The sequence below is a fragment of the Pelobates fuscus genome, chromosome 13 (genome assembly GCF_036172605.1).
Source record: "Pelobates fuscus isolate aPelFus1 chromosome 13, aPelFus1.pri, whole genome shotgun sequence".
Taxonomy (NCBI): Eukaryota; Metazoa; Chordata; class Amphibia; order Anura; family Pelobatidae; genus Pelobates; species Pelobates fuscus.
The window spans coordinates 65,179,537-65,194,717 of record NC_086329.1 but is presented as its reverse complement, the minus strand read 5'-3'; the positions used below and the strand labels follow the sequence as shown (position 1 = coordinate 65,194,717).

General features: G+C 41.5%; 1 protein-coding gene across 1 annotated transcript in view; it reads left to right on the top strand.

Moving 5' to 3' along the window:
• MGA (MAX dimerization protein MGA) overlaps window positions 1–15,181 on the top strand; it is a 310,904-nt gene that overhangs the window by 283,825 nt on the left and 11,898 nt on the right. The window contains exons 21-23 of the mRNA XM_063440253.1: window positions 5,095–5,274; window positions 8,004–8,115; window positions 12,803–13,048. Of these exons, the coding sequence (XP_063296323.1) occupies window positions 5,095–5,274; window positions 8,004–8,115; window positions 12,803–13,048 (538 nt within the window). The remainder of the gene's footprint in view (window positions 1–5,094; window positions 5,275–8,003; window positions 8,116–12,802; window positions 13,049–15,181) is intronic.

Here is a 15,181-nt window from a genome sequence, read left to right as displayed (position 1 = left end):
TGGTGCTTTGCGCAGATAAATATCTGTGTGCAAGCAATGGAAGGCGATCTTTGTTCATGCGCCAGTAGTCAAGGGAATTGTCGCTTCTAGCGATGGGTAGTTCAGCGAGGTAAGTCTCCAGCTGTTTTGTAGCTGCGCTTGTTGTGGCACTGCTGTGGATTGGGGTGCTGCTTTCCTGTAGAATTTCATCAAACATGTCAGAAAGCGAGGGAGTGTGCTCCTTATCACTTGTACATCATGAACGTTTCTCTGGCACACTTTGTTCTGTGCTGTGCATCAAGTCTCCTTCACCAGATTCTTCCATCACTTCCAACTGTGTCTGTATCATTTCTCGTGCATGCTGCTTTTTCTCCACGTCTAAGTAATGTTCTTTAAATCGAGGATCTAGAACTGTTGCAATGCAGAACAGGGGGGTTGGACTCGGTGTCTTGAAAGCGTTTAACAGCCTCCAATAGAGTGCTTTTAGCTGTTTTGATGCCATCGTGTGTTTGCACCTCTTTTCCTAGCAGATGCTTCAGTGCTGCTATCAAGGGAATAACTTTAGCAACACATGCATCAGTTGAGCTTATTTCCTTGGTTAACTGTTAAAATGGAGCAAGAAGAGACACAATATTGCGTGTGTGTGCCACTGTCCTCTATAGCTTTTACCATGTTCCGTCCATTATCTCGGACAATCAGATGCACTTTACACTTGTGAACATGCCAAGTTTCAAGCATGGTAACTAAAACCTCAGATATCGCTGCTGCAGTATGTGACCCAACAAACTCTTGTTTGCAACTTAAAATCCACGTCTATCCACTGCGCTGTTAAGCTGAGCATGCTAGTTGGACAGTGGTAAAACTTAGAGCTGGGATGTGTGTGGTCATGAGCTCATGAATGTGTTTTGAAACTCGGTCAAACAGTTCAGGTAGACAGGCTTCTGCAAAAAAAAAAAAAAAACATCTGCTTGGCAGTGTGTAACAAGGCTCAATGTGTTTTATGAGCTTACAAAATCCAATGTCTTCCACAACAGAGAATGGCTGGTCATCTAAGGCAATAAATTCCATTATTTTCTCTGTAATGTCTTGTGCTTTGGCACCATCATTTGCAAATTTCTTAGTCTTTTTTTAAAGACTGTGGCGACAGATAGTGTTGGTGTGCTAGTAGTTGGGGTACTTTTCAGCATTGTTGCTTTTCTGTACTCTTCATGCTGAATTGCATGTTGTGTTTAAAAGTGGTGTATCAACCCTGTTGTGGAAAAGTGCCTCTGCACTGTACCCCCTCTTGAAATTTCAGCTTCACAAAGACTGCCGGCTGCAAATTTTCTATATCGTAAACTTTGAAATATTTCCAAACCACTGACATTGTAAAGTCACTGAAAGAGGATTATGCCTCAGCTATAAATTAAAAAAAGAAAAAAAAAAAAAAAAAGGAAAGTGACTAACTTAAAAATTAACTTTTTTTAAAATTATTTTTTACTTTTAAAAAGATACATATTATACACACAGTGCCACCCAAAGCTGTAGTTTAAACTAAAACTGAATTGATAGGGTAAAAGACCTTTAAAATATGATAAGTGCATTAGGCTGATCTGGTTCATAATTAACGTCCGTCTTCAGTGTGCACTGTACACTGGCAAGTTGCAACTGATGTAATTTGCTTCACCCCTGCAAACAGAGCCTGCAAGGGTGAAGCTCGTGTAGCCCCTCCCTCCCTCTTAAAGTCCCTTCTGCCTCCCTATACTTATTGCTAATTGTTTTTCCCAATCATGCATCCCACTCCCCTGTGCTCTGAGACGGTAAGAAGGTCAAATCGGAGGCTACTCTGAGAAGCCTCTGATTGGAGTCGGACCTCACGCGGCAGGCCCTGACTACAAACTTAAAGCCACCATAAGCACTTATTACTTTAGGGAGCTCCTTAGGAGTTCAAGCAACTTTGTATATTAGGCACATCCACCATAAGCTTAAACCCTATAGGAAACCATTGATTCAGTGCTTTCTCATGGGTTTTCTTAATGATCGTGCGAGCGAGGTGGGTACCATAGTGCTGTGCTAAGAATAAAATTGTGTGAATTTCAAGTGTATGATGAAAATAGCCAAACTGGAAAAATTCTGAGTTGGCTTATGCTTTCCATTCAGCTACTCTAGCCTTAGGTTAATTGAAATTCACTTTGAATTATCCCTTTAGTGAATAACCCTGTATATTTCAACAGGATTTGCAACTAGTAAATATAAGCGCTTTTTTTATTCATTGTTTTTTTAACCTAATTGTGTTAATCTGCACTGCATTTGGTCCTTGGTAAATCGCAAACTGAGAAGTGAATTACAAGAATGACAATAAAATAGCCAAGCTTACTATAGATTAATTTAGGATATATATATTTATTATCCTTTTATCTAATGATTTGTTTATACTATTTAAATCCCAATGACGTTTAAATTCTAACTCCCAAGGACCTGTCACTCATTTTGAAATCTCTTACTGTAGTGATGGTTCGCAACAACAAGAATCGTATTCACTATGGACCTCTTATAGAGCGTGAAAGTACCCCTGTGTACATGAAATTAAGTGTATACAGAGTGAAGATATACGTAATTAAAACTCAAACAGTGGTTGTGGTGAAACAAAGCACATTCTGTAGGTATCCTTGCAAACATGGAAATAACTGACACCTATTAAGAAGATAAAAAACAGAGAGCTCCAAGTGCAGCATAGTAATTCACTTATAGATATATAAAATAAAAGCAAACAGAGGTGCCCTTGAGGTATAACACTCACAAGATTGGAGTGGTAAAAGCACCACTCGTTGCTATTTCATGTACACAGGGGTACTTTCACTCTCAATAAGAGGTCCATAGTGAACACAATTCTTGTTGTTGCGCACCATCACTACTATAAGTTATTTTATGTTCAAATTGTTTTACCAGGATTTGTTTTTGTTGGTTGCTGCATGTACTAAGATCCTTCTCCCATTTGCGCCATCCTATTTATAATCATTTTTTCTTTCGACCATTTTGAAATCTGTCAGCAGATTTAGAAATGCATGAGTGGACTAGGGACTTGGACAAAGCACTTTGGGCAGATTTGCAGGTACGGGCAGAATATAATGAATACGTTAATTTACTTCCCGCTCCTGGTGTTAATGTTTTCTACAGGCTGTCCCACTGCTCACATGACACTTCCGGGTACAAAGTAGCGCAGCGGCGGTGCTGTCACACGGACCTCATGAATCCGACATTTTCAGCGGTTCCAAGGCGGCTTAGTAGCTACCGGGTGAGGAATCCCTATGCCTTATTTTCGGCAGTTTTTGGCCGGAAATTTCGGTGCATCCCTAATATAATCAATGACCTGGCATTCAGGAAAAATAACTGCCCATTTTTCTATTATATTAGTAGGATAAATAGTCAGTCGAAAGACAAAACAGCTTATAAGAATCAGGCTTTCCGACTGACTAAGCTAATAATGTAAATGAGAATAAACCGTAGACTAGGTAGATTAGGAAAATATTTAAGCATAGCAGTTAAGCCACCGAGGCCCGACACACTCTGTCAGGACTGCCTTTTAAGTTAGTTATGAAACATACTAGAAAACAGGTTAGGGCTGACATGTCTAATTTATATAAGTGCTTATAGGAACCGCACTAAATCCCAGCAGCCACCAGTGATCCGGAACAGGACCAGCAATCCCAACACGTTAAGGACGCAAAGAGATTAGCAGGCACTCAGAGAGTTAAAGCCGCAGGCAGATCTATTGAAACAAAAAAGGCTGCAACGTTTCGACCTACTAAGAGGTCTTCTCTCAGTAGGTCGAAACGTTGCTGCTTTTTTTTGTTTCAATAAATCTGTCTGCGGCTTTCACACATTTCTTCGCTGCCTTACAATGTCTAATTGATAGACTATTTTGTTATAACAAACGAGTAATGTAGACTAAACATGGTAAATATAGTTAGGGCACGTTTAGTGGTCACGTTTGAGCTACAGAGGCCCGACACACCCCAACAATGTAGCATCACAAACAATGCAGATCTTGCTGATTTATAAAGGCTTACGAAAAGTTAAACATAAGATTAAATATCTAATGGCGGTTCACAAAATTGAAGATGGTGCTGAGGTCATCTAGCATCAGCCATATGGTATCTGTGTGATACAAGAGGGGTGCACTGGCTGATATACCCTTAGTGAACAGATTCCGATGCAGGGAGAGAGTGCAGTGGGGGCGAGGTCCTTCTCCAGCCCCAGGCATGTGTGAAGGCTGACATCCATGAGCCATGGACCAGGTTCTTTGCAAATTTAAGTCCTTCCCATATTGGGAGAACCAAAAGGCCCAGGTGTTCATCCGTTGCCAGCAGCGGGTGGTCTTCTGGCATGGTGGGTGCTTCAGGGGCCTTTGGCCTAGGTAGGCATGCAGTAGAGTTAACTGGGGGTGGGTAAATCCCTCCTCACCTCCGTCTGAGGTTGACACAGTGCCACGGCATTGTGCTTCTCAAGCTCAGCCCAGAAATGGTGGAATGAGGGACTGCTCCAGCCTGCCACAACGTTCTCCTTCAGACTGTGGAAATATATTTGCTTGTAGCAGAGGCGCGTCTGCTATCTTGAGCTGTTGCGGTCGTAGGTTATTATGATAGACAGGAGCCCACATGGGTAAATGTGTTGGGCCAGTGGGACCGGGATCACCCCCACCGGTCCAAAGGTGGGGTGAAATGGGACCCATCAGTAATAGGATGCCTGGAAGGACGCTTTGTTCCACGGTTCGGGGAAGCTCCCGTCCGACTGGTGCACTAGGTATCACTTGAGCCTCCGGGGTATGCAGTAGTGGGTTCTTGTCAACTGTAATCAAGAGTTCCTCTTCGGCCCCACATGCAGGTGGAGCACAGATTGCAATAATTCAGCTTGCTAGGAGTTGGCTTATATGCTTTTTACAGAAGTAGAGTATGACGCTCTCACAAAATGCACCCAGCAACCATAAGGTACAGGCCTCGCCCCCCTTCAAATTTGCATTCTTATGGACTGGAATTCAGGACTGATTCAAACCTCTTAAGTAGGCTTTGTCCACCTGATGATCATTTAGAGAAGTTGCTCTTAATTTTGCTACTTGTATGAATTTGTATTTTTCAGAAAGGAAGTCATATTTTTATAAGAGATGAAGATGAGGACCCTACTTCATATCATCGTCGAACTCACACTGCAAATGAACGCAGAAGAAGAAATGAAATGAGAGATCTTTTTGATGACCTCAAAAATGCCCTTGGGCTTAACAACCTCCCAAAGGTTTCAAAGAGCTACATTCTTAAACAGGTATTTGTATTTGTTTGTGATGGTTTCTGAGTTGTTGTTTTTTTTTTTTAATATGGGGGGAATTTTCTTTTCACCTGCACTTTGACAAAAGCGTTTTCATATTTCCATGTTAAAGAGACACTCTACTGCCCATATTGGAACCAAATATAAATTACTGTTTAGAAGATACATCCCCAATAAATACATGCATGTATTCATTGGAGGTATATCTCAAAACAGTTTGCAAAAGCTGCAGTTCTAATTAATTCCCCTTTTTCCACAGAGGAGCCTTTTTTTAGTCTAGGGAAATAGCCAATCAGAGGCTTCTCATTGAGAAACCTCTTGTGACGGACCACCTGGCACCCCGACTGGGTGCCTCCGCCAATCGCTGCTTCCTAGTTGCCTTGAGTACTATAAGAACCGTAGACACTTAGCCGCCGCAGCTTGCCTGGGGTCTCACTGTCCTCCACCCACCCTGGACCTAAGACAAGGATCCAGCTTCCAGTGGGTGGACATCTCCTCCAGAGAGTATAGCAGGTCTGCTTGTATAACTCTTACAAGAGCAAGGCAGGTATAGCTGTTCCCTACAATCACAAGACGAGGCTGCATGTTGAGGGTGAAGTGGACAGACCACTGTAACCCTGTTACTATCTATGACAACCTAAAACCTGTACATGGGAGGTGCTGTTTTACTCGGGAGACTTCGCTGAACACAAATATGTGTTACTGTTTTGAAACACTAATCACAGCGATTATATTGTCAATGAAAGCAAAGTTTTTTGCATTTTTCACACATAAACGGCACTTTAACTGATATCATTTTGATACGTTTAACTGTTTTGAAACACTAATATTTGTGTTCAGGGAAGTATCACAAGTATAACAGTACCCCCCATGTACAGATTTTATAGTGTTTTTGAAAGTTACAGGGTCAAGTATACCGTATTAGTAGAGTTTTTCAGCACATATCTTTTGTTGAAAAAGCCACACTCGACTTATACTCGAGTCAAGGTCTGTATTATGGCAACTTACATTGCCATAATACAGACCAGGACCACCGGGCTCATTACAAGCTCAGCGGTCCGTTTGGGGGCTGGCAGCAATGTGTTACCTTTGTAGCAGCTCCCTTCACCTCCGTGCAGCTCCCCTGTCAGTTTGCAGTGTAAATCTCTCGACACCCGCGGCCGTCGAGGTATGTAACAGCTTGCTGCTGGCTCCCACCCTGCACAGCCCATATCACTGGACCACCAGGGATTAAGATAGCTCCCCTCCCTGACCAGTTAACAAGCAGGGAGGGGGGACAAAAATAAATATAAAAAAAATAAAAAATTATGTATATATTTTAAAATAAAATGTAATATTAAAAATAGAAATAAAATATTAATAATAAAGCCCTCCCCCCCACCCAGTTCCTCACGCACTACACACTACTAAGTGGCTACTTAAAAAGACTGGACGTACCCCATATTGAATACCCTGTATTGTCTACTTTACTTTAAAAGAAATGTACGTGTGAGGTGTGAGGTGTGATTCAGAGATTTATGACAGATAACAGTATTACAATGTCCCTATATGTCCTACTTGTACTTATAGCCTATAACTTGCAAAAAAAAAAAAAAAAGCTATGTTAACATTGGGTATTTCTAAACTCAGGACAAAATTTAGAAACAATTTAGCACGGGTGTTTTTTGGTGGTTGTAGATGCGTAACAGATTTTGGGGGTCAAAGTTAGAAAAAGTGGGTTTTGGATTTTTATTTTTTTTAATCATATTTTATATTTTTTTTAAATATATATAGTAAATTAGGATATGATTAAAATAATAGTATCTTTAGAAAGACCATTTAATAGCGAGAAAAACTGTAGAAAATATGTGTGGAAAAGAAGATTGAAAAACGTTCTGGTCACTAACTGGTTAAAGTAGGCAGTATTCCAAGTTAAATCTATTTTCTCTTTGAATTTTAAACATTTTGTTAAAGGGACACTCTAGGCACCCAGACCACTTCTGCTCATTGGAGTGGTCTGGGTGCCAACTCCCACTACTCTTAACCCTGCAAGTGTAATTATTGTCAGCGAGGGACATCGCCGCTGCCTCAGGTAAGTGACTGAAGGGGTTTTCACCCCTTCAGTAACCGGGGATTGGGGGGTGGGAGGGAGAGGGACCCTCCAGTCTCAGGAAAACTGATTGCAAAATACTATCCAGTTTATAGTGTGAATCCATTGAGCATGATCATGTTGTGATTTTTCAAATACTGCCAATTATGTGATGAACTACATTGTATGAGTAAACTGAAACCATGTTTTCCAAAATTGCAAAGCACATTGTGGCTTACTGTACGTACGTGTTTTTTTTTTTTTTTATATATATATATATATATATATATATATATATATATATATATTATGTAATTTATATAGCACCATCAAATTCCACAGCGCTTTACAATGGGTGGATGAACAGACATGTAGTTGTAACCAGACAAGTTAGACACACAGGAACAGAGGGCCCTGCTCAATGAGCTTACATGCTAGAGGGAGTGGGGTAAAATGACACAAAAAGGTAAGGATAGTATTAGACTAGGGACAGTTGCAGAAGAGGAATCAGTCAGGAGCTATTAAGAGTTTAATTGATACGCTTTTATGAAGTAGTGGGTTTTTAATGATTTTTTGAAGGACATAACATACATACATACATACACACTGGAAAATCATACAGGCAATGAAGGATTCTATTGTTTTTTGTGTTTTCTAGGCCATTGAGGAGATTGAAGGTTTAACATATGAAGCAGACACATTAATAAGGAAGAAAAACTTGCTTTCTCAGAGACAAAATCAATTGATCAAGAAAATGACAAATCTTTCAGGTACGAGGTTTTATAAATCGAAATGCGATTGCCATTTATTTAATTTGTTGTTTGTTTTTTTGTCATAAGCCTTGATTTTATATTTTTGAATACGCTTTCCAAAGAATTTCATGTTTTTGGACATATATTTTTCAACATATTAAAAAAAAAAACATAATTTAAAATATTTTTTAATAATATAAAATAATTTCATATACTTATCCCTTATTTGGCTGAGGCCATAGTAAATGAAGTTTTGCATTTTGCAAAATATCATCTGATCAATTTTGCGGAGTAGGTTCCTTATTGAATATTTTTCACAGGAGGAATATAGTAGTTTTATTATGACCGTTTTGTATGTGTTTAGAATTTTGCTTATTGAATATATATTTAGCAAATCAGTCCCGGCGTTAGGGGACACTACGGACACCAATATAACTTCAATGCAATTGCTAAATGTTGGCCTCATTATAGTTTTTGAGAAAAATAAGTATTTTGCAGAACACTGCATCATAAGCCATCCTTAGCCACGATCTCTCGTGTAGAAAGACATTCTTATTAAAGATATGCGTACAGTCTCGACCCCAATAGCACTGAGTTTGCAGTTTCTCTGACTGTCTGCAGCAAGGTTATGGATTAAAAATGGCTAACACATAGTCATGTCATTACTATATGCCTTCCTGTAGTTCCCTTGCCTTCTAATTCTAATCTTGTTTTGTTCAGATCATTCAATAGTAGTGGCTGAGCTGCGTGCATACCTTTTTGATAATTAGTTATTTTTTCTGGAGTGAGGATTTGTGGCTAAAGAGGCAGGCTTTTGGTGCAGTATTCTGCAAAACATTTCTTTTATGCAAAACTATAAAAATTTAAGCATGCAAAAATATATTAATGAAGATAAACACTATGTTATTGGTCCCTGGAGTGACCTTTGAAGTTGCAAGTTACGAGGACTGCAAAGTCTGGGGTGTTACTACCCACGGAGCATGACCAATAGGACTCATGTATTTTGGGAATTCATCAGAACTTTGTACTTGCATGTCCCACTGCTAGGTGTGGCATTACTTACCTCCAACGAGCCGTGCACATCGCCTTCTGCCACACAGTCTGACCACACCACGCGGCACACTGAAGGGGACTCGCCTACCTCGAGCAGTGCAGACCTCCTCTTGCCGCTCGGTCTGGCTGAACTATGCAGCCGCATGGCAGGACTTCCATAAATAGATGTGGATGTGTCATCATGCCCGCTCTGAAAGTGACCACGTCATCATTGCGATCCTAATCTGTTTTGGATCACAGTCATGACGTGGGCCTATCAGAAAATAGGTAAGCCTTTGTTGTAGCCACCATTCACTGCCCTATCGTGGTTTCTGTTTAGATCCTTGTTTAGTGCTCTTAGTGATTTCCTGTGTTTAACCTCTGCTTCGTATTTGACTCCTGATTTCTGGTATCCTTATCCCGGCTTTCTATTTGACTCGTGATTTCTGGTATTCCTGATCTGGCTTTGTCTTGACTCTGGGTATTTCTTTAATCCTGACCTTGAATTATCTTGACCCTGTTTCTTGTTGTATAGTTGCATTAAGTCCGGCCATTCTAAGGCTCGGTAATACGTCTTTCGGATCCACCTTTGGTGGATTTCCTCTTTCCTGCGTGTTTGGGTACAACTCCCGTGACACTATGTTTTTAGAGACCTTGGTATTACCGAAGGTCATAGGATCTATAGTTACTTTAAATTTGTTATTAGTGAGGGGGATTGACCACTGTGCTGTTTGTGGTCTCTTGTTGAATATTAAATCTGTATTTTTCTCTGGATCAGCTAGCCACTGCTATTTGCCATCTTATCTATGTTGTGATGGATAAGCCTCTCCCCTGTCACAAAGGTTGAGCTATATGGCTCATTACTCACTTTATTGTATACCAGACTAACTTACTTGGCTCAGTCATGGTCGGCATTTACTTGACAGACTGTAATCTGGCATGTCTTTGGAAAGAATAGAGACCTTTTAATCCCACATACACGTGGTACCTTGCCTGTGCACTGGAGAACACAGGTCACTGGATCTATCTAGTAGATAGGCGGTGCAAAGACACATTTTCTACTGGATAAAGAATCCAATGGTGTGAAAGCCAGCTTCACAAGGACATAAAATATTTAGCTTGGTTGCACCCACCCCATTCCTTAACTTGCATAACTGCAAATTTAAACAAGATCCCTCGTTACAGCTAGAGAGACTGAGATTTAAAGCTTTGTTTTAAAGGGTTACTCCAAGCACCCTGACTACATTAGTGATTTGAAGTGGTCACAGTGCTGGTAGTCTGCATGTGCTTTTGAAAACGCTCCGAAACGCTTTGAAATGCTGCACATATAAAAGCTTAACCCCTTTAGTGCCAGAGCTGTAACTGCCCTTGGCTGGCTGTCAATTCTGTGCAACTACGGTTGCTCAAAATGTCTGACATTGGCTGAGATCAGTCAGCTGATGCTCTCAGCCAATAAATATCAATTGTTGTTGCTTCTGACTTATGCAGAAACCAGAAGAGCATCTCTGGACCAACAATTAGCCTGGCAGGGACCCAGATAAGGTGGCAAACCACTGCTGGTTCCCATTACCAGAGAACCTGGCCAGGGTACTCCTGGCATTATAACCATTACAGTGGGGTAGTAACCCTTTAAAGGGACACTCTAGTCACCTGAACAACTACAGCTTAATGTATTTGTTCAGGTGAGATCTATAGCTCTCTGCAGGCAATCTAATGTAAACACTGTATTTTCCGAGAAAATACAATGTTTACATTAATATGAATACCTCCAGTGGCCGTCACTCAGACGGCCACCAGAGGGACTTCCTATCATGTAGGGCCCTAAAAAGGCCCTGTACACGTCAGACGTATTACGATACGTCTGACGTGTGCAGGAGAGAGAAGGCACTGTGTGTGCGCCTTCTCTCTCCAGCCTGTCAGAGAGGAGAGGGGGCGGGCGAAGACCGCGAGTATGTGCGGCGAAGCCGCGCATGCGCACAAGAGATCAATGCCGCTTCCAAATGGAAGCGTCTGATTGCTCCCAGCTTGCGCCTGCCTATTTCGTCATTTTGACGAAATAGGGGGCGCGGCTTCACGAGGCTCCCAGCGCTGGAACCAGGTGAGTAAAACGGGTTGGCTGGAGAGTCCCTTTAACCACTATTTTCAGCAAAACACCACTTTCTGGTGTTTAATCCATAAATACACTGCTGAAAAAATAAAGGGAACACTTAAACACAATGTAACTCCAAGTCAATCACACTTCTGTGAAATCAAACTGTCCACTTAGGAAGCAACACTGAGTGACAATCAATTTCACATGCTGTTGTGCAAATGGGATAGACAACAGGTGGAAATTATAGGCAATTAGCAAGACACCCCAATGAAGGAGTGGTTTTGCAGGTGGTGACCACAGACCACTTTTCAGTTCCTATGCTTCCTGGCTGATGTTTTGGTCACTTTTGAATGCTAGCGGTGCTTTCACTCTAGTGGTAGCATGAGAATGAGTCTACAATCCACACAAGTGGCTCATGTAGTGCAGCTCATCCAGGATGGCACATCAATGCGAGCTGTGGCAAGAAGGTGTGCTGTATCCGTCAGCGTAGTGTCCACAGCATGGAGGCGCTACCAGGAGACAGGACAGTACATCAGGAGATGTGGAGGAGGCCGTAGGAGGGCAACAACCCAGCAGCAGGACCGCTACCCCTCCGCCTTTGTGCAAAGAGGAACAGGAGGAGCGCTGCCAGAGCCCTGCAAAATGACCTCCAGCAGGCCACAAATTTGCACGTGTCTGCTCAAACGGTCAGAAACAGACTCCATGAGGGTGGTATGAGGGCCCAACGTCCACAGGTGGGGGTTGTGTTTACAGCCCAACACATCGCAGGACGTTTGGCATTTGCCAGAGAACACCAAGATTGGCAAATTCGGTCACCAGAGCGGGTAGTCAGACAAGCCAGGATCAGGAGCACGGAGAGCAGCGGAGTCAGGAACAAGGCCGGAGTCAGGAACCAGGAACAAACAGGAAACACAGGAACAAGGAGACTTCTGGGAAACAGGAAACCACACAAGGGCAAGGAGGTTCTGGGATTTGCTGCTTAAATAGGCAGAACTGATTAGCAGCAGGGTTGATTACTACTCTCAGGTGAGTAACTGTGGCAACAAGCAGAAGGAGCTCATAGTAATTGCAGCTGAAAACTCATTCACTGAAACAGAAAGGGTTGCTGTTTAAAACAGCAAAGAAACCCTGACACTGTAGTGTGTTTTTCCACTTTAATTTTGAGTGTGACTCCAAATCCAGACCTCCGTGGGTTGAAAATTTTGATTTCCATTTTTTTATTTTTGTGTGATTTTGTCAGCACATTCAACTATGTAAAGAACAAGGTATTTCAGAAGAATATTTAATTCATTCAGATCTAGGATGTGTTATTTTTGTATTCCCTTTATTTTTTTGAGAAGTGTACATTTATTGTGTACACCAACATGGACCTGTCTATTTTCCAAACGTTGTGGACTTGTCCTCTAGTTTGCTCCATCTTTTGTGGGTGTTTTTGTTTTTTTTGCAAGGTGTGGAGGGGCTTCTTTTTTCAGATTAGACTGATACCATCTTATTTTTGGTTCTTGTTTTTCTGCACTTATGTATGTACCAGAGCTTTTTGTCAGAAAAATTACTTTCTTATATTTTGTTCTTTTTCTACAGGAAGACCTAAAGAAGTTATAATGAAAAAACTGGAATATCTTGATGCAAAACAGAAAGCCGTTGAAGCTGAAAGAAAGAAGAAGCAACTTGAAGAGGACATTGCTTTACTTAAAGCTTCTTTGAAGTGCGACACACACCTGAAAAATCCATACCCAGCCCAGAAAGCTGAAGAGACTCAAGTACACCTAAGCAGCAAAACGAAAAAACCTTTAACACTGCGGAAACCAACAATTACTCCACTGGAGTGTATGTGAGATAAATATGTACAGCATAAAATTGTGTTCTGAGTCAGCATGAAATTGGGTCCCCCATAGTGTACAGTGGTGAACTGTGATTTATTCCTATTAATTTCCACAGCAATAATAGTAGATCACATTGTCTTTAATAAGTAGCAGAGTCTGTAATGTACAGCAGCTGCATAATGGCATATTGCGAAAATAATGCCAATGAGAGGTTCTGGAGATATAATTAAAAACAGTGATATTTAAAAAGGGACACACCATGCCTGCTTGCATTCTCCCTCCATATTCTCTTGCTTTTGAGTACCAGGTGGAGTGTAAGTGCAGTATGGTAGTTGAAGACTTGACCTGCCTGTTGAATAATGTTGTTATTAATATTAGATTATTATGTTATTCGTACTTATATAGTGCCAACTTATTACACATGTTTTAGATATATTTTAGAGAGAGTGATGCAGTGATGCAGATATGTTTAGTAATCCTGTACAATGAAGAGGGTATCATCCGTAGAGGTATATGCCGTAGTAAACCAATAATTTGTGGATCACCTCTGCAGTCTGGGAGCCCTAATAACTAGCTGAAAAGGGGCATGCATATCCCAGTTACCTGCTGCTGTTTAAGGATACTCTAAGCACTATAACCACCAATTCTGTCATTAATTTAAAGTGAATTTCAAATGCAAGCCCAAAATAACTAAACTGGAAAAAACAATCCATATCAGCTATGCTCCTGGCTACTTTTGCCTTCAATTTTAAATTCACTTTGAATTACTGACAAGTATCACTTTATAATAAGGCTATAGTGCCTTAGTCACTATTTCAGTGACTGGGCCATCCGCTCTTATCTTCCTGCTCAAGCTCTGCCCCTTTAGCTTAGTTAATATTGATTATATACCATTTATATCATAGGAAAACATTGGGAGGCTAGTGTGCATATGCCAATCAGACGGTCTTATGAGACCATCTGACTTAATAGCAGACTAAAATAGCAGTGTTTTACTCGTCAATATGACGGCCACTAGAGGCATTTCAGTATAACGTATATACTAGAGTATAAGCCGACCCGAATATAAGCCGAGGCCCCTAATTTTATCCCAAAAAACTGGGAAAACTTATTGACTTGAGTATAAGACTAGGGTGGGAAATGCAGCAGCTACTGGTAAATTTCTAAATAAAATTACATCCTAAAAAAATTATATTAAAGGACCACTCTAGTGCCAGGAAAACATACTCGTTTTCCTGGCACTAGAGTACCCTGAGGGTGCCCCCACCCTCAGGGACCCCCTCCCGCCGGGCTCTGGGGGGAGGAAGGGGTTAAACTTACCTCTTTTTCCAGCGCCGGGCGGGGAGCTTTCCTCCTCCTCTCCATCTTGATCGCGACGTCATCGGCTGAATGCGCATGCACGGCAGGAGCCACGCTCGCAATCAGCCGGTCGCATAGGCAAGCATTTACAATGCTTTCCTATAGACGCTTGCGTGCTCTCACTGTGATTTTCACAGTGAGAAGCACGCAAGCGCCTCTAGCGGCTGTCAATGAGACAGCCACTAGAGGATTTGGAGGCTGGATTAACCCTCATTATAAACATAGCAGTTTATAAAAAAAAGGGTTAATCCTAGAGGTACCTGGCACCCAGACCACTTCATTAAGCTGAAGTCGTCTGGGTGCCTAGAGTGGTCCTTTAATTGAATATTTATTTACAGTGTGTGTATATAATGAATGCAGTGTGTGTATGAGTGCAGTGTGTGTGTGTTGCAGAGCCTTGGTGGGGGGGTGGGCAATTATATTATTATTATTATTTTAATTATTGTAATAATTTTTTTTATTATTTTTTATTTTATTTAATTATTATTTTTTATTATTATATTTTATTATTATTTAATTTTTTTTTCGTCCCCCCTCCCTGCTTGTTAGCTGGCCAGGGAGGGGGGCTCTCACTCCCTGTTGGTCCAGTGGCATTGGCAGTTCAGTGGAGGGGGCGGGCAGAGAGCGCTTACCTCTCCTGCAGCTCCTGTTAGCTCCCTCCTCCGCCGGTCCGGTCAGCTCCCTCTGCCAGCTCACAGTGTAAGTCTCGCGGCCGCACTATGACCCCACGGCTCTCGCGAGACTTACACTGGGAGCTGACAGAGGTGCTGAACGGACC